General features: G+C 57.1%; 1 protein-coding gene across 1 annotated transcript; it reads left to right on the top strand.

The window, feature by feature from the left end:
• The first annotated feature begins 9724 nt into the window (after nucleotides 1-9724).
• Nucleotides 9725-23016, top strand: KCNN4 (potassium calcium-activated channel subfamily N member 4). Its single transcript, XM_079800008.1, has 9 exons — nucleotides 9725-10335; nucleotides 14059-14154; nucleotides 15428-15840; nucleotides 17602-17737; nucleotides 19122-19232; nucleotides 20230-20348; nucleotides 20763-20832; nucleotides 21985-22146; nucleotides 22560-23016. Exons 1-8 carry the CDS (start codon nucleotides 10177-10179, stop codon nucleotides 22141-22143), a joined length of 1263 nt encoding a protein of 420 aa, XP_079656134.1. The 5' UTR covers nucleotides 9725-10176; the 3' UTR covers nucleotides 22144-22146; nucleotides 22560-23016.
• Nucleotides 23017-23223: the final 207 nt, after the last annotated feature.

The following is a 23223-nucleotide window of genomic DNA, read 5'->3' as shown; positions in this document are numbered from 1 at the left end:
CAATGGAGTCCTTCAGCATGTCCTCCTGTGTATGTGCTTTACATTTTAAAAGGATCCCTATGGCAAGAACAGAAGCAGAAACCGACGAGTGGCTGCTGTACCAGTCCAGGCATGTGATGATGGAGGAGGCCACAGGGGTAGTGAGAGGGGTGGGAATGGGATAGATTTGTTGGTGGAGCTGACAGGACTTGATACGTTGGTGGAGGGGTGTGAGGGGAAGAAAAGATAAGACAACTCCAAGGTTCTGGCCTGAGGAACAGGCTAAACGGTGATGCTATTTAGCAAAGAGAAGAACAGATGGAAAGGAGTGGGAAGCAACAGGGGTGCGTTGGCCCTGGCCCGTGTGGCTCAGTGGGTTGAGCAACATCCCATGCACCAAGAGGTCACTGATTCAATTCCCCGGTCAGGGCACATGCCTGGGTTTCAGGCTTGGTCCTCAGTAGCGGGTGTGCAGAAGGCAGCCAGCCAATCGATCTCTCTCTCAAAAATCAATAAAATAACATTTTCAATCAATAAAAACATCAAAAAACAGTGGGGGTATTGGACATGTTGAATCTGATTCTGTTTAAATTAGGACCACTCTGGTTTGCCCAGGACCTGGGTCCCAGACGTGGCCTTCCTGCCCCGCTGGGTAGCAGTGGCCTTCCTGCCCCGCTGGGTAGTACTGCCCCTTGGTAGTTGGCATCAGTCACTCAGCGATGAGAGGAATCCTCTTCCTTGCCTGCTAGCTCAGTGGCGTGAGGAGCCCACAAGGGCCAGGTGGCAGCCCCACCTTCCAGTTCAGGGGAACCATCGTGTCCTCTGGTGGAAGCATTCCTCCCTGGGGACCAGGACCGCCAAGCCAGCAGCGCTCCGAGTCCTGGGGCTGGGAGGCAGCAGTTCTGCACGTGGGCTTGGGAGGAAGCGTGACGGGAGCCCTGCCACCCAGACCCGTGTGTTCGGGTGACAGGGGGGTCAGCCCCCGAAGCCCGTGCCGCATCCTGTGAGACACCACCCCATCCTTGAGGGTATTGGCAACAATAACGGAGTCATTCATTGTTTTACCGGAGAAGCTCCTTCTGGGCGATGGGGTATGAGGAGAGACCAGGGAAACCCGTGGCGTGAGCCCGCGGCCACACGTCGTTCGCTTTGTAATGGGTTCCCTGGTAAGGGACACATGAAAACATGCTCAAAGTCACTAGTTATCTGAGAGATGCAAATCAAAACGACAATGCGGTACCACCTCACACCTGTCAGAATGGCAATCATCAACAAATCAACCAACGACAAGTGTTGGCGAGGATGCGGAGAAAAAGGAACCCTCGTGCACTGCTGGTGGGAATGCAGCCTGGTGCAGCCACTGTGGAAGACAGTATGGAGTTTCCTCAAAAAACTATTTGGGTCTGATGGGGACAGAGACTGGAGCCCAGGTGGACACAGCCCTGCGAGAGATCAGGCATAAACAGGAGGGTGCTTGTGCTGGAAGGTAGAGAAGAGACCTCAGCCTGGAGGGGTGGGGCATTGGGACATCGGGGGGTGACTTCATGGAGGACGAAGTAGGTTCTGGGTCCTGAGGGATGAGTAGGAGGTTGCCAGGCTAACACAGTGGAGAACAGCATTCCAGGCAGAGGGACCTGCCCTTGACAAGGTCTCAGGGAACTTGGCTAAATGGCAGAGACAGAGAGAGCAGGACAGAGCAGGGACAGGAAGAGACAGAGCTGCAGGAAGGGACCTCAGCAAACATGTATAACCTGTCCTGAGCGGGGTGATGCCGGGACTCAGTGATGAGTCAGACCCAACGTCCTGGTCTAGAAAGAGACCGTCACGAACCCGGAAACTCACGGCGGGCAAAGCATGAAGTACGAGGGCCTGAGGGAGCTCCAAAGAGGAAGACCAGGAACGGCTTCCGATGGGACTGGACCTCTGAAAAGACACCGAAATGACAAGTAGGAGTCGCAAAGGAGCAGGAGCAAGGGCATTCCCGGGAGGAAGGACCGTGCGCACCGAGGCGTGGTCGGTGTATAAAGTGTGAGAAAGGAAGCTGAGGATGCAGAGGGTGGCAGGGCTCTGGGGTGAGGATAAAATGTCCTGACTTTTCCCCTGCCGCCCATGAGGGTCTCGGGCAGGGCATAGAGCAGGGGAGGCGCCTGCTCACAGCCAGGGGGTGGTAAGCTCCTCCTGCGGCCAGGCAGGGGACCGACCAGGGGGGTGAGGCTGGAGGCAGGGAGACCCGCGAGAGGGTGGTGATGGGGTCTCCCATTCTTGGTCTCCAGGGTCAGGGGCCACGTAGCGTGGAGGGACTTGGCAGGAGAAGGAGGGACTGAGCACACAGAGTGTGTGTGTGGCGGGGGAGGGGGGCGGGTGCTGCGGGTTAGGAGGAGTAAAGTTCCTTGTGAGTGAGGACAGTGGTTTCCTCTGGAAGTTGGGAAGGGTTCGTGGTCAGGAAGATTCTGCACAAGGCGTGGTCTGTGTATAAAGCGGTAATATTCTCCCTGGCTGTGAGTGTGATGACTTCATGGGGGTTCACTATATAATTATTTGCCCAAAATGTACCTCGATATTTTATGCACTTTCTGCATGAATGGTATGTCTCATACATACAAACAAACAAACAAAAAAAATGCCAGAAGCAAAGTCAAGGCTAGAGGCCAGGTCTCTGGGCTCCCGTAGTGTGGCTCCTTCATCTTTGGGGAGAGAGGTCGGATTCCTGGCCCCCTGGCTCGTCCGTTGGGAGAGGATGCCAGAGACCCTGCTGTGCGTGGCGATGCTCCGGACACAGGCAGACCTGCATCGATGTGTACACTCCAGATCTGGGAACGTAACAAGGCGTGAGTCTACCTCCACAGGAAGAAACAAACCTAAAAATGCAACATGTAATTAAGTGATATCATGTCTGGGATTTGCGTTAAAATGGCAGCGGAAGTGAGGAAGTGGGTGGGGGCCTAGATGGAATGCAATTAACCACGGGTTGGTACTTGCTAAAGGGGCGCACGGAGGTTTACTGTACGCTTCTGTTCGCTTGTGGATGGTGAAGGTTTCCGTAATGAAAAGGACAGACAGACAGAAGGAACACCTGCTGAGCCGTGACCCAGGCACCCCCTCCTTTCAGGATTCCGGTGTCTACCTTCTCTGGGTGATTCAGATGGCATGTACTGGGATCATACAGCGTCTTGCCCCTTCCCCAAGATGCCTCGGCTCTCCCAGCTTAAGGAAGTGGGAGTCCAGGTCAGCACCAAGGACAGATCCGTAGCATTGGGTCTCAGAACCTCAGACAGCAACTCAATTAATAGGGGCAGAAATGGCAGGGAACCGAGGGAGTGACGTCCTCCCACCTGCAGCTCAGAGTGGAACAGGGTGAGAGGGTCGAGTCGAAGGAGAGCCAGTCAGTGCCACTGAACGAGAGCATTTCTTCACCAAACATTCATTAAGCATCTCCGAGGTGCAGGCACTGTTCTGAATGCTGGGAGGCAGGGTCCCTGTCCTAACCAACTAGAAAAATGAGCCAACAGGACCGTTTAGATGGCCCAAAGTGCCATGCTAGCCGAAACCGGTTTGGCTCAGTGGATAGAGCGTTGGCCCGCGGACTCAAGGGTCCCAGGTTCGATTCCGGTCAAGGGCATGTACCTTGGTTGCGGGCACATCCCCAGTAGGGGGTGTGCAAGAGGCAGCTGATCGATGTTTCTCTCTCATCGATGTTTCTAACTCTCTATCCCTCTCTCTTCCTCTGTAAAAAAATCAATAAAATATATTTAAAAAACAAACAAAGTGCCGTGCTAAAGGTAAGAATGAAACAGAACACAGGACGATTTATGGTGCCAGCGGGGAACGTTGTTGAAGAGGTAATGAAGGATGAGACAACATTGAGCAGAGATCTGGATGAAGTGTGTGTGTGTGTGGGTGTCCATGAGGACATTGGAGGTAAAAAGCGCTCAGACAGAGTGAAAAGCAGGCGACAAGCCCCCGAGGCAGGAAAAAGCTTGGCACATTTTAGGATCAGTAAGAAGCTCAATGTCCTGGAGCAAAATAAACGGAGGGGACAGTGGTTGCTGGGGTTTGGGCACCCCTGGAGTAGACACACAGCGAGAAAACGGGAGAGATGAGAAAGCATGAAAAACAAGCAGTGGTTGAAAGAGTCGAGAAAGACTCCGAGGCAAAAAGGTAGAAGCAGCCCGGCCGGTGTGGCTCAGTGGTTGAGCGTCGAGCTATGAACCAGGAGGTCACAGTCAGGGCACATGCCCGGGTTGCAGGCTCGATCCCCAGTGTGGAGTGTGCAGGAGGCAGCCGATCAATGATTCTCTCATCATTGATGTTTCTATCTCTCTCTACCACTCCCTTCCTCTCTGAAATAAATATATATATATTTATGAATTGCAGCTAGTATCATTTGCATCTATCTTTTAAAATATATATATATTTTAAAAGATAGATGCAAATGATACTAGCTGCAATTCATAAAGGCAGTTTTTATGATCTAGTCCATTACCTATTCATATATAGGGTTACCCAAAAAATGTATATGCACACTTTGAGTAATTAAAAAGGCAGTGTTTATTAAAATACATTTTATTTTCAAAATTGAGCTATCAGCTTGAAGTGTGTATACATTTTTGGGGGGCTTCCTGCATATCCATATTCATATGTATACTTTTATTATGGAAAACTTCAAACATAAAAGTGAACAGAAGAACATAACATGTATTGTTATTGTGTAACAAGCCACCCCAAAATTCAGTGTCTTAACATAAAAAAAGTGCTTTTTCTCATTATTTCTCATGATGCTGAGGGTTAAAGGGCACTTTTGCTGGTCTCTCTAGAAGTCACTCATGCAGCTGCATTTAGTTGGGGCTGGACTGGGGCTTCTGGCCAGGTGCCTCGATTCTTCTCTGCATGGCCTCTCCATGGGCTTCCTCACAGCATGGCAGTCTTAGAGTTCTAAGAGAACAACAGCAGCAGCATTGAGTTCTCTTAATAACTGGACCTGGAACCAGCCAGCATCATTTCTGCCACATCCTATGGTTGAGAGCAAGTCACAAGCCAGCCAGATTGAAGGAGAAAGGACATAGAGCCTATCACTTAGTGAGAGAAGCCACACGCTAGAACAGAGAGGGGAGGCAATGTACCATGAGTTCCCGACATATGCCAGGGTTCCGGATAGTCCATCTCACCTAATCCTCAAGCAACCCTGTGACGTTGGTATGATCATCCCCATTTTAGAGGTCTCGTAGGACACCCAGCTAGGAATAGCAGAGCTTCACATGCACTCAGGCTTGTGGCCTGAGTGGCCGGTATGGCTGTTAGTTGAGTGTCATTCTTGCACCTAAAGGTTGCCGGTTCGATTCCAGATTGGGGCACATGCCCAGGTTGTGGGCTCAGCCCCTGGTTGGGGTGCATGTGGGAGGCAGCCGATCAATGTTTCTCTCTCACATTGATGTTTTTCGCACTCTCTCTTCCTCTCTCTCTCTCTCTCTCTCTCTCTCTCTCTCTCTCTCTCTCTCCCTCTCCCTTCCTTTCTCTCTAAAGTCAATAAAAACATATTTTAAAAAATAAAGAAATAAACCAGGATATATATGCATTATATCCCACAGAAAAAGAAAGTCAGTGACCATGTCAAGCAAGGCTTGAACCAAGGTCTCTAGATTCCCAGTTTGACATATGTATAATTATATATTAATACATAATTATATATAATTAATACATAATTATATATAATTAATACATAGTTATATATTAATGCATAATTATGATATCTAATTTAACATAGTAATAGACATCATTGTTAATTGGTGGGGAACAAAAAGATACAAAGAAGAGCCCTAACCGGTTTGGCTCAGTGGATAAAGCGTTGGCCTGTGGACTGAAAGGTCCCAGGTTCGATGACGGTCAAGGGCATGTACCTTGGTTGCAGGCACATCCCCAATACGAGGTTTGCAGGAGGCAGCTGATCAATGCTTCTAACTCTCTATCCCTCTCCCTTCTTTTCTGTAAAAAATCAATAAAATTTATATTTTTTAAAAGATACAAAGACTAAAATAAACAAAAACAGAGGGAAATAAAAAAGGAGAAAGGAAAAGGACAAGCCAATGGAGACAAAACAGAAACTGAGAAGCAAGGCCAGTGAGGTACACAGAGAAAAAGAAGCAAATACAGAACCAGAGCGAGAGCCAGAGCAAGAGAGCGAGATTGACAAAACCACCAGACTTCCTTTAGCTTGGAGGCTCCGCGAGGGCAGGGGTTTTGTCTGTTTTATTATTACTATACCCTCAATGCTTAGAGAGCAGTACCTGCACTCAGGTGCTCGGTGTTATGCTCACAGGAAACTGGGCTAGACAAGCAGAGTTCCTGCAGTTCCCCAAAACCACCACTAGGTGGCAGTATCCCGATGCCCTGAAGCCACCCACTGCCTTAATCCAAAAGACTGCCTGCCCTGGAGGATTTGCAGCCACAGGCCTGACTTTCGGGATATCTTAACCCCCCCGCCCCCGTCCCCCCCTCCCGCTCAGTCCCGCCTTTCCCTGCACCAGCCCTGGGCGACGAGTGACCTTTCCGCCTGAGACACCCTCTTCTTCACTCCCTGAGCAGTTAAACAACCCTTTGTCCTTAGCCCCTTCCGGCTGGGCCCCAAGGCACTGGATCTGTTCCAGACCCGGAGATGGGGCTGGGAGGAAGGTGGGGCAGCTGGGACGAGGCCAGCAAAAAGTTCCAGGGACTTTGGAATCAGTTATTCTGGTTTTTCTGAAGGAGTCTGGGCCCCCAGACCCCTCCTTTCTCAGACTCAGGAGTCTGGGCCCCAGAGTCCACACCCCCAGTCCACTCCTCTCCTCAAAGTCCCCGTAGTAGCTCTCAGTCCCCTCCTGGGGGCCAGCCCAGGCTCAGAGGCCCTCTGGTGCTCCTTACTTCCTCTCTTTTACAGAGACCCCTCCTCCCCTCCACCCCCTCCAGGACTGAGCCCAAAGCTGAGTCACAGGAAGCTCTGGGGCCCTGAGTCACCCCCACCGCCCAGCTCAGCCCCTCCCTGGACTGGAGGGAGCCGGCTCAAGCCCTGTGTCCTACACACTGACCCCCGCAGCCTGGAACTTCAATTTGGAGGCAGGTGCCCTCCCCACTGTGTCCCCATTGCTGCCCACCTGGCATCTCCCATGCCCAGGCTTTGCTCCTTTTGTCTCTCACTCGTGGTCTCCTTGAAGACAAAATCTCTCTGCAACAACTTCATGTCCTGATTCTGGTTTCTGCTGTCTCTTTACCTCTGGGTCTCTTCTCTCTCCATCTCTGCTTTGTTTTTAATTAATTCTCCCTACTCTCCTCCTGTCCTCCTTCTCAATATCTCTCTCTCTCTCTCTCTCTCTCTCTCTCTCTCTCTCTCTCTCACACACACACACTCACACACACACATCTGGCTGCACCACTGAGGTCTCTCCCTCTGTGTCAGTTTCCCTAGTGCCTGCCCTGAGGCACAGCTGTGAAGGGGCTGGTGCTGGAGGTCTCTGTCCGTGGCTCTGACTCTCTCGGGCAGTCTCTGTGCCTCTGGTCCTCGGCCCCTGAGTGGGGTGGGGTGGAACTGGAAAAGACCGGGAGAGAAACAGAGCTACGGGCATGGACAGAGGGAGACCCTAGAGTCAGCAAGAGACAGAGACAGAGAGAAAATGAGACAGAAAAGAGCAGAGACAGCGACGGAAACAGACAAACACAGAGACACAGACATCGATAAGCACAGAGAGGGCCATGGGGGCAGAGAGACAGTGGCAGGGAGCGAGAATAAAGAAAAACAGAGAGGGACACGAGAACGAACACAGAGACAGAGATGCTCAGAGACACACAGAGACACAGAGCTGAGGGAGGCAGAGATAGAGAGATAAAGAGCAGAGAGAGAGGTGGAACAAACGGGCAGAGAGAGTCAGAAACACTTAGGGAGACCGAGACAGAGAGGTAGAAAGAGACCAAGGCATCAAAGGAGAGAAAAACAGAGACTGGGAAAGACAGGAGGCAGAAATAAAAATGAACCCAGAGGTTTCTAGAGCTGGAGAGACCAGGAGAGGCGCTGGAGGGGAGGCCCTGAGAACCAGCAGGGGAGAGGCACACAGGGACCCGTGCCAGGCCCGAGGGCGGCAGGTGCCAGGGGCACAGCTCAGCCCCAGGAGTGCCCAGCAGCAGCAGTTTCTCCGAGCAGACACGCGTGTGGCGTCTGAGTGTGCCCGGGTCTGTCTCGCCCGGTGAAAGCCACGTGTGCCCTAGGGCAGGGCCCCGGCACGGGCTGTGTTTTTGTCCCTGGGAGTGTCTGTGTGTGTGGTTTGGTGTCTCTGGGTGTGTCTGTGTGGGTTGTGTTAGTGTGTTGCCAGGCACGTCCGTGCGTGTCTCATTTCCCTGTGGCTGGCGGGCCCATGTTTCTGCATGACATAGGACACGAGAGAGGAGAGGGGTTATGTCTCCGTGTTCCCCCCAGCGTGGTGTCCCTGGGGCCAGCCGTGTGTCGGGAGAGCAGTGTGTGACGCTGTGCGAGGTGAGTGTGTCCCCGTGTTGCTGGAGGAGGCTTCCGATTTGTGCCTCCCGCATGGGGTCACACCCTGCGCTGTGTGTGCTGTTCCGCGTGTCAGTGTGTGGTGTGTCTCTCTCTGGGCTCTGTGCCGGGATGTGTAAGGCTGTGTGCCACTCAGTGAGGGGACCGTTTGTATTATGTGGAGGTGCATGTCCTCGTCGGGGGCCTCTCCTTTCCCTGCCAGCGGCGGCCTGGGGGCCCACACCCAGAGGGTGTTGTGTTGTGAGGTTGTGTATGGCATTGTGCCTCGGGGTGTCCTCTGGTGGCGTGTGTGGTGTTGTTGCGGGCCTATCAGCTGGGTCCGTGGGTCCCACCTGCCGAGTCGTGTGACACGTGGTGTTTGCCAAAGGTGGCGTGGGGCAGTGTGGTGTCGACGTGTTTAGTGTCGCGGTGTGTTTGTGTATCTCCCTGTGCGTCCTGCCTTTGTGGGGTCGTGCGTGGGGGAGCGTGCGGAGTGCAGGGCCGTGTGCCGCTGCTGTACACGGTGCTTGGGGGTGCTTGTCAGAGGCGGTGGTGCATGTTTTCCTCTGTCCACATGGCATTTGGGCACGGGGGTGCATGTAGCCTGTGCCCCCTTCCCAGGGGCACGATTCTGGGTTGCGTCCTCTGTGATGTCTTACTTTGGGCCCGTGCTGTTGGGGACTCTGTGTGTCGCCGTGCAGCGTCGGTCTCTGCCTGCGTCCATTCGCACGGCTCTCCGACTGGCACGTGTACGGGGGACACACTGTGTGTGCTGTGAACCAGCCTCTGGGCACCCGTGTGAGTTGCCATGCGCATGACATGTGTCCGTGTGCATTTTCCCATGTGCTGGGTGATAGGGACTGCCATGGGGTGTCCCTAAGTGCGGTGTGTCTGCACGTGTTGGCTATCATTCCCCAGGCATGGAATGCTTGGGACTCTGAGAGTGCGCTGTTGACATGGATATGTGTGTGTGTGGCATTTGGGCACCGCTATGTCAATACAACCTGTGTGTTTGCGGAACACGTGCTTTATGTTGTGCTTGTGTGGCTATGTGTGTGCATCCGATAGGTGGTGTCTGGGTGTGGCTGTGAGTGTCAGGCAATGTTGTGCCCGTGTGTAGACAATATTTGGGTGGCTGTGTGTGCCACGGGCGCTGCCTGCCTCCTCGCTGAGAGCCGGAGTGTGTCACCCCATGTATGTGGTGTCTGGGTGTGGCTGTGGGTTTCAGAACTTGTTGGGAGTTGTGAGTCACTCGGTGTAGGTTGTGTTGTGTGGCCGTGTGTGTTCGGATCTGTCTATGAGCATGCTGGGTGTGCTGGTGTCACATGGGGCCTGGGCGTGGCTCGATGGAGGTGTGTGTTCACGGGGCAGACCGTTGTGTGTGACCGTTGTGTCAGTGTGTCTTCATCCACGAGGATGCACGATTCTTCCTTGCTCTGCCCCAAGACACACTCCAGCCCCTCCTTAGTCTGAGAAGCGGGGTTGGGGAGCCTCCCCTCTGCCCAAGGGCCTCCCGGCCCCTCCCTGCCCTGCCCAGCAGACACCACCCCCAGAGGGCACCGGCTCTCTGTGCCTCAAAGGGAGAGCCCCAGAGCAACTGAGCGGAGCAGGCTGAGGACCTGCTAGCCACGGTGGCTGCCCTTTGTGTGCTGCGAGGTGGGGGACCCTGGGCAGGAAGCTGGCTGAGTCCCAAGACCCAGGGGGCCATGGGCGGGGAGCTGGTGCCTGGCCTGGGAGCCCTTCGGCGGCGAAAGCGCCTGCTGGAGCAGGAGAAGTGGCTGGCCTGCTGGGCACTGACACTGGCGGGAATTGGCATCGGGCTCATGGTGCTTCACGCAGAGATGCTGTGGTTCGGAGGGTGCACGGTGAGTGGAACTCATCCTGGGCCACTGGAGGCTGGGGGCTGAGACTCCCTGGTCTGAGGGAGGAGGGGCTGGGGGCTGGGACTCCTGGGTCAGAGGGGTCAGAGGGAGGAGGGGCTGGGGGCTGAGACTCCCTGGTCAGAGGGAGGAGGGACCTGGGGGCTGGGACTCCTGGGTCAGAGGGGTCAGAGGGAGGAGGAGCTGGGGGCCTGGACTCTGGGTCAGAGGGAGGAGGGGCTGGGGGCCTGGACTCCTGGGTCAGAGGGAGGAGGGGCTGGGGGCCTGGACTCTGGGTCAGAGGGAGGAGGGGCTGGGGGCCTGGACTCCTGGGTCAGAGGGAGGAGGGGCTGGGGGCCTGGACTCCTGGGTCAGAGGGAGGAGGGGCTGGGGGCCTGGACTCTGGGTCAGAGGGAGGAGGGGCTGGGGGCTGGGACTCTGGGTCAGAGGGAGGAGGGGCTGGGGGCCTGGACTCCTGGGTCAGTGGGAGGAGGGGCTGGGGGCCTGGACTCTGGGTCTGAGGGCAGTGGGGTCTGGGGGCTGGAGTTTGGGATCTAGGGAGGCAAACGCTGGGGTTCCTCTCTGCAGAATGAGGTGACAAGGGGTCTCAGTGTCTCAGTCTTTGAAGGTATTGCAATTAGACAGCTGGAGGTCCAGGACGCCTGGAGTCAAGGGGGGAGGGGGCTGATCAGATACTCAAGTCCCCCAAGAGCAGATTAGGGGAACGGTAACCCTTGGTTGGGTGAAGGGAGGGTGAGGAGAGAAACTAACTTCTTCCAATAGGCGGGCGGCTCCTTGGTCCTTATCTAACCCGAAAGTTTACCCAGAACCTCAGCACTAAGGGTAGAGGCCAGAAGAAACTGGCTGGGGTGGGGGTGGGAAATGGTCACACACACACACACACACACACACACACACACACACACCCTGACCCTTCTATATCCTTAAGAAGCCCAACTTCCTCAGAATCTATACGCTGTTTAATCTGGGAACTAATGGAGAAGTGGGTTTATAGTAGCCTGGACTCCTGGTCCCAGGGGAGGAGGGCCGGGCTCCGGGTCTGAAGGAGGAGGCCTAGAGCATCTTTTGGGGAAGGATCTGACTGAGGATAGCGAAGGGAAAGGGAGAGGACAGGTGGGGCCCCAACAAGTCTGAGCAGGCCCCGGGCACATTCCAGCCCTGGTCGGCGGGGCCGCGGTGGGGCACCGGGAGGACACGGGTCGGAATTAGTGGCTTGAGGACAGAACAGAATTGCTCAACAGGAAAGGAAGGGTGGGAGACCAGTCTGGGTGAAGGGCTGTGGAGTCGGGCTGGTCCGGGGGGCACTGATTGGAGGAGGCTACTTGAGGGATGGAGGCTCAAGCTTGGGGTTTGGGGGTGAGGGAGGCAGGCAGCTCTCTAGTGACCGGGAGCCCCATGGGAGGTCAGGACAGGCTGGTTTCCTCGGCCAGGAGGCCAAGAAGAGGGCAGCGGGCACTGAGGGGGTGGGGCAGCTGAAGCCCATGCCAACAGGAAGCATGGCCGAGCCTGCCCACCGCTCCCGCTCCAGCACCCCGCCCAGCAGGGGATGTGAGGACATGGGAACCCTGGCAGATAGGAAGGGACAAGGGGGTCCCTCCTACCCCCTCCGTCCACCTTCTCTCTTCCATTTCTTCCTTTCCTGTTCCACCTGCCAGGCTCCTGCCTCTAGCAGTGAGGCTCTGCGGAACCTGCGAGGCTCTGAGCCTGTTTTCCCATCTGTAAGCTGGGTGAGGGGTGAAGTACGTGAACCTCGGGGTCCTCCGCAGCCCCGTTTCCCTGGCTGCCTTCATACCAGGCATGTCCCCTCCCCACCTCCAGCTCAATCTGATGAGCCTATGGCACAGGGGACCCAGACACCTGCTCTCCAGGGGCGAGGGGCTGGAGGAGAGGCAGGTGCCCAGGTCCAGAAGTGGAGGGGAGCAAGACAGAGGCCCCAGAGCGGGGTGGGGGGGTGTCCGGGAACTGAGAGAGTAGACATGACCGCGGGAGAAGCGGGAGAAGCCCACTGCAATGTGGGGAGGGGGTTGCGTCTAGTTGGGCAGCGTTTGGGACAAACTAAAGAAAGAGACTGGGAAGGAGGTTCCAGAGAGGGATGAAGGGGTGGGGAGGGCTGTAGACAACAGCACCATTGTTCAGGCTGGGGGGGGGGCAGGCCCCCTGGAGCAGGAAACTGGCTCTCTTCCCCTGCACAGGGGGGGCCCTGCCCCCTCCAGGGGAGCTGGCAGCATCTTAGGAGAAACAGGTGTCTCAGGAGAAACAGGTGTCTTAGGAGAAACAGGTGGGAGCCCAGGTGGTCTCATTCCCCTGACAACACCTCCCCCCCCCCCCCCCAGGCAGGGCCACCCTCCCAGCCCCTCCAAGGGAATCTGGCTGTCCCAGTCCCCGCTTAGTCCTTCCCTGGATTCCTCCAAGGTGCTGCCACACCAAGAGGGAAAAGCCTTCTCCGTGGTTTCTGGGGCCCATGTGCTTCTGGCCAGATCTGCCCCGGGCTTAGAGCCAGGAGAGAGGACGTCAGGTCAGGGAGAAGAGATGCAGGACACAGGATTGGGGGGGGGGGGGGTCTTTCTCTGAGTCCCTCGGGGACTCAGCCCCCTGTATGAGGGCAGGGGAGGGTGTCATTCATTCCTTGGGGATTGAGTGATAGTTTCTGGGCTCCTTGAGAATTGGGGCTTGGGGGTGGGACTTGAAGTTGCTTTCTAGGGCAAGACCAGCTGGGTGGGAAGGGAAGGGGAGGGGGCACTCTTTAGAGGCCGAATGTCTGCTTCTGGGTTTTGGGGGTGAGGGAGGCGGGCAGCTCTCTAGTGATTTGGGGGGGGGGCGGTGCAGGCACCCCCCCACATGCACACAAACCACTGAGGAACACGGACCAACTGAGCCTCCTGGAGCAGCCTCGTCTCCCTGGCGCGCTCACGGATGCTGAGTTCCTGCCCCCAGGCCTCTGTCCACTCTGCCCCTTCCGGAGAGGAAGGGAGAAGGAGAGAAACATCAATGAGAATCATTGATCGGCTGCCTCCTGCACGCCCCCTACTGGGGATCAAGCCCACAACCTGGGCACGTGCCCTGACCAGGAATTGAACCGTGACCTCCTGGCTCCTAGGTCGAAGCTCAACCGCTGAGTGACCATGGCCAGGCTGAGGAACTATTTTTGATGGGGAAGTGGCTGGGAATTAAGAAGGAATGTGGCCGAAACCGGTTTGGCTCAGTGGATAGAGCGTCGGTCTGCGGACTGAGGGGTCCCAGGTTCGATTCCGGTCAGGGGCATGTACATTGGTTGCGGGCACATCCACCCTAGGGGTTGTGCAGGAGGCAGCTGGTCGATGTTTCTCTCTCATCGATGTTTCTAGCTCTCTGTCCCTCTCCCTTCCTCTCTGTAAAAAATCAGTAAAATATATTTAAAAAAAATTTTTTTTTTTTAAAAAAAGAAGGAATGTGAATTTCAAGTTCTCCCCTAAGGGAAGTGGGTCCGAGGAGAAGAGCGGAGGGGGAGGCGCCCGGCCAGGGGCTGTCCGGTTGGGAAGGATGTGGACCAGAGGATGGTTTTGAGACTTCCCGGAACTGAGAGGTCGGGAGGCACTGGGCGGTGGCTTGTGGGGAAAGGAGTCTAGGGAGTTGGGAATGGAGAAGAGAAGGCTGTTTGGGAGGAAGGTAGAGGAGGCGGTCGGGGAGAGACCTGGGATCTCACCCCTTTCTCTCTCTCTCTCCCCACAGTGGGCGTTCTACCTGTTCCTGGTTAAATGCACCATCAGCCTCTCCACCTTCCTGCTCCTCTGCTTCATCGTGGCCTTTCATGCCAAAGAGGTCCAGGTAGGGTGGGCGTAGGGTGGGCCCCGCCCCAACCCCTTCCTTTTGCCGCCAGCCCCCACCACGCCCTGTCGGCTCACACTTTCCATCCTCCTCCTCCTCCTCCTCCTGGGCTGAGTAATGAGGTTCCTCTGCTCTGAGATGCGTCCACACCCTCACCCACTGGGATGGGATGAACCGTGGACAGACCCGCAGGGCCTCCTGGAGCAGCCCCATCCCTTCCTCCACCTGCAGCCCCGTCTCCCCCGCACCCTCACGGATGCTGAGTTCCTGCCCCCGGGCCTCTGCCCACTCGGCCCCCAGGCAGCCTCACGCCAGGCCCAGCCTCCCAGATCTCTGCCCTCCATCCCTGAGTCCCCACCTATTCCAACCTGAGACCCCGGGGGTGTGCCCACGGCCCTGCCCCGCTCCTGCGCTCCCCTCCGTGCCAGGGTCCTCCTGACTCAGGAGCCCTTCCCTCCCATCCCTCCCTCCAGCGTCATGTCTCTCCACCCCTGGCCCCCGCAGATGCACCGCCACCCCCAGATCCTGTTCCCTCCTCCCTTCCCCCGTGTAAGATGGGGTTATTGGTCATGTGCCGTAATAGCCCTTGCCGGGCTGGTATGTAAGAGGTGCTTGGTAAAAAGTACACATTGTCGCTAACAGCAGTCGTTGGAGCAGTGAAGTGTCCTGAGCTTGTAGCCTGGCTGTGCCACGGCCGGCCGGCCTGAGGGACCTGGGCCTCAGCTCCCACATCTATCAAATGGGGGTGAAAACACTTTCAACCCCGTGTGTTGGGAGCACTCGCTGAGTCACAACATGTAAGCGGGGCCCCGCACATCCAAAATGCCCCCTCGGTGTCAGCTGTGGTCACGGCTCACGGTTTGCGGACCACGCTCACTATACACATACACGTCCCAGAAACAGGACGAGGAGGTGGCTCCCTGGATGTGGAGGGTAAGCTCCAGGAAGGCGGGAGTTTCTGTCTTTTGTTCCCATCAATTCACAGAACAATCTCAGGCACCTGGGAGGCCCCACCAAGTGTCCCTGGCCTAAAGAACGTTCTGGAAGTGGGCTGAAGGAGGAGGGAGGGGAGAAGGGGGAGAAATGGCCTCCTCCAGTGCTGCCCTGCTCCTTGCCCACCCTCCCACCCTCCGCAGCCCACGCCCCTGCGCTATCTGCCTGCTTCCCTGGCCCGGCGGGCGTGGCCCCCTTATCTCCGGGCGCAGGCTGGCGTCCGGCCGCCTGACCTTCATGTGACCTCCCCCTCCTTCCCCCGTTGGTACCCTCCCCGCAGCTGTTCATGACGGACAACAGCCTCCGGGACTGGCGCGTGGCGCTAACCGGGCGGCAGGCGGCGCAGATCGTGGTGGAGCTGGCGGTGTGCGGGCTGCACCCCGCGCCCGTGCGGGGCCCGCCGTGCCCGCTGCCCAGCGCGACGCAGCCCTGGCCGGGCTTCCTGAGCCAGGGGGAGGCGCTGCTGTCGCTGGCCATGCTGCTGCGCCTCTACCTGGTGCCCCGCGCCGTGCTCCTGCGCAGCGGCGTCCTGCTCAACGCGTCCTACCGCAGCATCGGCGCCCTCAACCAGGTGCGCTTCCGCCACTGGTTCGTGGCCAAGCTCTACATGAACACGCACCCCGGCCGCCTGCTGCTCTGCCTCACGCTGGGCCTCTGGCTCACCACCGCCTGGGTGCTGTCGGTGGCCGAGAGGTGAGGGGGCTGGGGGGGTGGGGAGTGGGGGGTGGGACCAGGAGCCTCGGGAGAAGCCGCTTACAGCGGGCGGTGCAGGTTGGGTCCCTGGGGGCCAAGCCGTGGAGAAGGCTATTGTCCACATGTGTCCAGGCCGGCCCCAGCCCTTCCTCCACCTGCGGCCTCCATCTCCCCAGGCACACACAGACCCTAGGAAGCCCTGCCCTTCCTGCTTCCCAACCTCTCCTGCCTCAGGTTCCAGGCATCGGCTCCGGCTCAAAGCCCGGGCGCTGGGGCCTGGCCAAGCATTGCGCCTGCCCTGGAGGAGCTAGCACAGATGCACTGTAGGTGCCCACCATGATGCCCACGTGGGGTTATTTGGGGGCCGCTCTGGAAGAGAATTCCCTAAGGGAACTGGTACCCGATTCCAGGCTGCCTGCTGGACATCCTGCGACCTGATGCTGGGCCTGTGCCCTTTCAGGATCTCAGTCTGTCTTTCTCCCCCCTGCCCTCCCTTGGTCTCTCTCTCTCTCTCTCTCTCATACACACACACACACACACACACACACACACACACACACACACACACAGTTGGGGGTACACACAGTTGGGGGTAACCTTAGCCCATGGTTCTCCAAGTGTGGTTCCGGGCCAGCAGCATCACCTGAGAACCTGTTGCAAACCCAAATTCTCAGGCCCCACCCAGACCAACCGAATTTAAAACTCTCTGACAGGCGGGGCCAAGCAGTTTGTCTTCACAAGTGACTGATGCCCACTCAAGTCTGAGAGCCTCTGGGTTAAAGCTCACCTGGCAAAGGAGTCTTGAGGGCAGGTGGCGAGTGAGAGACCTGGCGTTAGATCTCTCCTTTCTGAGCGTGTTTTCTCATCTGTAAAATGGGCCCATTTTACAAATTCCACCATCTTTAAAGTCTCCCTCGCAATTCTAATCTTTTGTCATTTTAAACTTCATCTTGCGGGACCTCACCTCAGTTTCCCCAGTTGGGGAATCGGTCGTGATCAGGGTCGATGAATGGTCCTCCCAACCATGTTTCTTACCTGAAAAACGGGACGATGGGGAGGGCGTCACATTTCTAACTCCTAAGGCAGAGGTCCTCCAGCGTGGCTGTACTTTGGGATGAGGAGGGTGGGCTTATTTACCGTACAGACTCAGCCCCCACTTCTAGACGCTCCTTTCGTGGGTCTGACCCTGATGCAGGAGGGGTCTGTGGGCCAGAGCCGGCCAAGTCCTGGTTTTCGATCCCTTCCATGGCTGGACCGAAATGCCCCCCTCTATGAAGTGAGGGGGAAATGCAGAGTCCCACCAAGACTTTGCAGAGTCCCACCCACCTTTTTAGTCCTGAGAGGGCCACCTCTATGCCAGACAGCGTCTTGTAGAAATGAGAAGAAAGGTTCCCCATTCCTCTGGGGGGGATGCAGCCCCCTGCCAGGGTCTGACAAGGGGACTTCGGGCTGGGTTTCTGCCCCCCTCAACCCCTCAACCACACACTCTGAATACAGCAGCCCTGGTAGCCTCACTGACACGGAGCAGGCTTTGGAATTGGCTGCACCCAGGTTCAAGTCCCACAGACCAGAGAGGCTGAGCATCCAGCCCAGCTCACACAGCAGCGAGGAGGCCAGGCAGGCTCCCCAAAGGCCAGAATTTACTGGCTTTTTTTTTTTTCTGGGTGCTTCTTGGGACTGTGGGTATGTATTAGGAAGGAGGGTATCAAACACCATGGGACCCCTGGAGCCACTTCACATCTAACCCATCCTTCCCCATAGGCAGGCTGTTAATGCCACCGGACACCTCTCAGACACTCTGTGGCTGATCCCCATCACATTCCTGACCATCGGCTACGGGGACGTGGTGCCGGGCACTATGTGGGGCAAGATTGTTTGCCTCTGCACCGGAGTCATGGTGAGTACAGCCGCCTCAGGGACCCTCCCCAGGAAGCCACGGAGCCAACACAGCCAGTAAGGGCCACCCTCCAGAAACTTGGGCGTCTGGACCCCCACAGCCCCAGTCCCTCACTGGGACACAGACCCCCAGCCTTTTCCTTATAAAACACAGGAATCCATACCCCAAACCCTTGCTCTCTCTGAAACCTAAGATCCCAGCCCTCATCCTCCTCAGGAACACAAGGGCCCTAACTTCCCAGCTCCATTTCCTTCCAGAATCCAGGAATCTACCCTGAGCCCCGTCAAGGCTCCGCATCCTGCCCCACCCCCTGGCCCCCTAGTCATCTAGGACCCAGGCACCGTTTCCCAGCTCTGGGAGAGGAATCCAAGCTCCCAGCCTCCATCGAGGCTACAGAGTCTAATCATGAAGAGTATGCCTTGGGGACCCAGGCTCCCTGGGGCCAAATCCTGCTCCTGCCACTTCCTAGCTGGAAGCAAGCCATGTACCTCCCAGGCCTCGGTTTCCTCATCTATGAAATGGGGTACTTATACCAGTGAACTCCTCAGTTCCTGAGGAGATTAAATGAATTGAAACATGTAAAGGATCTCAAACAGTGCCCAGCACATAGGAGATGCTCGGGAAAGGGGGGCTGTTATAATGGTCCCAGGCATCTGCCACCCACCCCAGCGCCAGTGCCTTCAAGGATGGGGCAGAGGCTCTCCAGCCCCATGATGCCTCCTCCCAGAGTCAGCCTCCTCCTGAATCCAGACATTCTCCCTTTCCCCTTCATAGAGCCAGGCATCCAGTTCCCCCCATGCAGCCCTTATCCCCGCGCCCCATTCCCCCAGGATCCAGCACCCAATGCCTTGGCCTTCAAGAGACCTCCCCAAGAGACGGGCTCCCCTTACCCTCAGGGACTCAAGCCACCAGTCCCCAGCCCTGATGTTGTCCCAGGAAGGACATGTTGAATCCAGGGAGGAGGGTGAGGGACCCCTTGGTGACCTGATGGCCAACTGGGTGTGAGCAGCAGGAAGGAATGGTTCCCGCAGGAGCCTGAGGTCTGCCCCTTGCCCAGCCCAGCCCTCCTCTCCTCCTCTATTCATACCCTTAACCCAGTGGTCGGCAAACTGCGGCTCTGTTGACTAATGGGTTTGCCGACCACTGCCTTAACCAAAGAGAGTATTTTGATGGTGTAAATACACACAGGAGTTCATCCCAGACCCGTGATTTCTAATCCTCGCTCCCCACTTGGAGCTGTTTGCCTGTCTTAAGGGGTCAGTTAGGGGTGGTCGTGCCTGCCTTCTGTGGCTGTTGGGGGAGTGGGGGGCAGGAAGAGCTGGTGGGACAGGGCTGGCCTACAGAGCCCCACAGCCCTGTGTCATGGTGCCTGCGGTGCCCACAGGGGGTCTGCTGCACAGCCCTGCTGGTGGCGGTGGTGGCTCGGAAGCTGGAGTTCAATAAGGCAGAGAAGCATGTGCACAACTTCATGATGGACATCCAGTATGCCAAAGAGGTGAGGGCGGGCCTACGCGGGAGTCCCAACCCCAGCCCCTCCTCCCTCAGACCCAGGAGCCTAGGCCCCAGCCCCTCCTCCCTCAGACCCAGGCCCCCAGCCCCTCCTCTCTCAGACCCAGGCCCCCAGCCCCTCCTCTCTCAGACCCAGGCCCCAGCCCCTCCTCTCTCAGACCCAGGCCCCCAGCCCCCTCCTCCCTCAGACCCAGGCCCCCAGCCCCTCCTCTCTCAGACCCAGGCCCCAGCCCCTCCTCTCTCAGACCCAGGCCCCAGCCCCTCCTCTCTCAGACCCAGGCCCCAGCCCCTCCTCTCTCAGACCCAGGCCCCAGCCCCTCCTCTCTCAGACCCAGGCCCCAGCCCCTCCTCTCTCAGACCCAGGCCCCCAGGCCCCTCCTCTCTCAGACCCAGGAGTCCAGGCCCCCAGCTCCTCCTCCCTCAGACCCAGGAGCCCAGGCTCCCAGCCCCTCCTCCCTCAGACCAGGCCCCCAAGCCCCCAGCCCCCTCCTCTCTCAGACCCAGGAGTCCAGGCCCCCAGCCTCTCCTCTCTCAGACCCAGGAGTCCAGGCCCCCAGCCCCCTCCTCTCTCAGACCCAGGAGTCCAGGCCCCCAGCCCCTCCTCCCTCAGACCCAGGAGTCCAGGCCCCCAGCCGCTCCTCCCTCAGACCCAGGAGTCCAGGCCCCCAGCCCTCCTCCCTCAGACCCAGGAGTCCAGGCCCCAACCCCTCCTCCCTCAGACCCAGGAGTCCAGGATCCCAGCCCCTCCTCCCTCAGACCCAGGAGTCCAGGCCCCCAGCCTCTCCTCCCTCAGACCCAGGAGTTCAGGTTCCCAGCCCCTCCTCCCTCAGACCCAGGAGCCCAGGCCCCCAGCCTCTCCTCCCTCAGACCCAGGGGTCCAGGCCCCCAGCCCCTCCTCCCTCAGACCCAGGAGCCCAGGCCCCCAGCCCCCTCTTCCCAGCCAAGGGGTCTGTCTGCACTGACACTGTGCCACCCTCCCCCAGATGAAGGAGTCGGCTGCCCGAGTGCTCCAAGAGGCCTGGATGTTCTACAAACATACACGCAGGAAGGACTCTGGAGCTGCCCGCAGGCACCAGCGCAGGCTGCTGGCTGCTATCAACACGTGAGGGCTGCTGTGTGTATATGCGTGCATGTGTGCCCACACCCATGTGCACCCACATGGGGGGAGGGGATTGGTGTACGTGTGTGTGTGTGTGTGTGTGTGTGTGTGTGTGTGTGTGTGTACAACCGCATGCACCATGTGTGACTGAACAGATATCGGCCTGGCCCTCTTAGTGACTCTGTGAGTCTGTGGTGGCTGATTTTGCATATCTTGGGGTGTCTGTGGACCTGCATACCTGGGTCTCTCCCAGGGAGGTGGACTCATGGGTGCAGCCCCCCACTTCAGCTCTCTAGCAGCTTTTCCTCTTTGTACTGTGTATACGTGGGTCTCTCCTCCCCTCATCGCTCCCTTGCATTAGGGCTACAACTGGGGACCAGGCTTATGGGAAAACTGAACCCCTCCTTCTTCCCACAGGTTCCGCCAGGTGCGGCTGAAACACCGAAAGCTCCGAGAACAAGTGAACTCCATGGTGGACATCTCCAAGGTACCCGGATCCTGTGGGAGCGGAGAGGGAGGCTGGGGCCGCGGGCAGGGAAAGCTGGCCCTGGGGTAGGGAACACTGGCCAGGGCCTGGCACACACAGGCACTCAATAAAGGTTTGTGGCTGGATGAATGAATGATGCAATACCGAGTTTCTAAAAGTCATGTATGATACAGGGAGATCCCTTTTAAACTTAAAAAAAAAAATGGCACAAAGGACTCCAGTGTTTGGTTTTAAATTATTTTTACTGTCAACTTACTTACATGTGAACGGATATAAAATTCCTTCAAATTCTGACTCTTACACAATAATAAAACCAAAGCAAATTTACAAACCAAGCCCAAGCACACACGGCAAGACCAATAAAACGCCAACGCACAACACTGGCATGGGGAAGGTGGCTGTCTCGGTGAAACTCAATCTCTGCTGCTCCTGTGAAGAGGGGGCCCAGGACCAGGGTGGCCTCACCTGCCTGGACAAGCCACTCAGCTCGCCACCTCAGGGTGGGGCCATCACACCCCTTGGCCGCACTCACAGCGTCCTTTGCTTATCCGGTGGCCTTTGCTTTTCCTCATTAGTCCGTGACAGTGCAAACAGTGGTCCTGGGCACCCCTGCCATGGTAAACACAGCCCCGGATCCAGGCCTCTGCGCTGCGTGGCTCAGTGAGGAGTTGGTGGCCTAGATCTGCCCGAACTGACGGGCGATAATTTCCTAAGATGATCTTGCCATACAACACAGAAGTAAAGACTTCTCATAGAAAGCTCACGTGCCCTCACGGGTGAAGCTGTGAGTCCTGGTTTGAGAAGGCAGGGGAAGGGCTAGGTGGGTTTTGAAGTCAGGCGTTCATCAGTCCCACAAGTATTAGTGAGCACCTACAACATCCTAGGCCCTGTTGTAGGGGCTGCTTTGGGCCTGTCAGTGAACCGCTCCAGGCCAGTTTCCTCAGCCGTAAATATGGGGACGGGATTCTCACTCCCCATGACTTGCAGGATTTTGCCAAGTAGCGGGGTGTGGTAGAGGTCAATACTTTGTGCCCGTTACAATTGAGGATAAACCTGGAGGGCCTGTAACTAAATGTTGGTTCCACTGCCTTACTTCACCGGACAGGGAGGCTGTACCTCAGTCCTGACACCTCCAACCCTCTCTCTGCCCAGATGCACATGATCCTGTGTGACCTGCAGCTGGGTCTGAGCAGCTCACATCAGGCCCTGGAAAAGCGAATTGACACACTGGCAGGGAAGCTGGACACCCTGACAGAGCTGCTTAGCACGGCCCTGAAGCAGCTCCCGGAACCCAGCCAGGAGGCCACATAGCTGGTAAGGAGCTGGGACGTGGGCAGGAAGGCATTCCGGAGGAAAGGTGTCTGGTCTGCACCCCATATGGTGAAGGGGGCAGGGGATGGCCCGAGACAACACGGGCTGTGTTGGGAAGAAAGGACTCCAAGTTTGGGACTAGATGGCAGGGGCGGAAGGAGACATTTCTCCCCTGTGCTGACCCTCAATACCCTCCCCTTTATTGCTAGGAATCTGTCTGTCCCTCTCTTTGCCTGTCCCTGGGCACGCTCTCTGGCTCTGTCCAAATGCCGGCTGCTCCTACTCTCTTGGTGCTGGGTACACCCACCCTCTTACTTCCTCCTTTGCCCACTGGTTTCTGTCTGTCTCCACTTCCATGTCCCCGCTCTTGCTCCTCCTCTGGTGTCTGCTCCATCCATCTCCCTTTGTCTCCCCAGGACCCATGGAGAAGAACCAGGCTACTTTCTCCAGGATTGAGGTCAAGGACATTCTCTCTTCTACTCCTGACCCAGCCCTATGACTAAAACACCTCAAATGCAAGGACTCAAGGGGCCCCACCTTGGGGTGGGTTGACTCACTGAAGCTGCTGGAGGGGCACTGGCTGAAGGAGGGAGGCCATGGCCCATCCCGGAGGCCCCAAATGGGAAAATGGTCACCACGACCCCACATACCCTCAACAAAAACATCCTCACTGTGCTGCTACCGATGACCCCCAGCTTCTGCAGAAGTGGAGGTGCCTGGGGGCTGAGACAGCTGGGGCCCAGAGTCCAGGATCCTGGGGTGCCTCAGTTACCGCTGGTCGGCAGAGCTGAAGGAGCCAGGCCTGAAGCTGGGACAAGGCGGGAGGTGGCGCCCCCTGGTGGGAGAGCAGGAGGACACTATTTTTCTAGAGTTGCAGAGAATATGGTGGGAGAGGAGGTGGAGGGGGTGAAGGGGTTCACCAGTCTCTGTTCTTACACTTTGTAATAAATTTTAAACAAAGACAGAAGTTGCTGTTTCTTTCTAAACATATCCACACTTCACACAGGCAGCTCAGCCAGTGGAAGGCCCTTACCCTGCCCTGTCTGAACCTCAGTTTCCCCGTCTGTAAAACAGAGGCTT

Source organism: Cnephaeus nilssonii (genome assembly GCF_951640355.1).
Source record: "Cnephaeus nilssonii genome assembly, chromosome: 20".
NCBI classification, from domain to species: Eukaryota; Metazoa; Chordata; class Mammalia; order Chiroptera; family Vespertilionidae; genus Cnephaeus; species Cnephaeus nilssonii.
The sequence above is the reverse complement of the archived record's forward strand: the minus strand, read 5'-3'. Positions and strand labels throughout refer to the sequence as shown.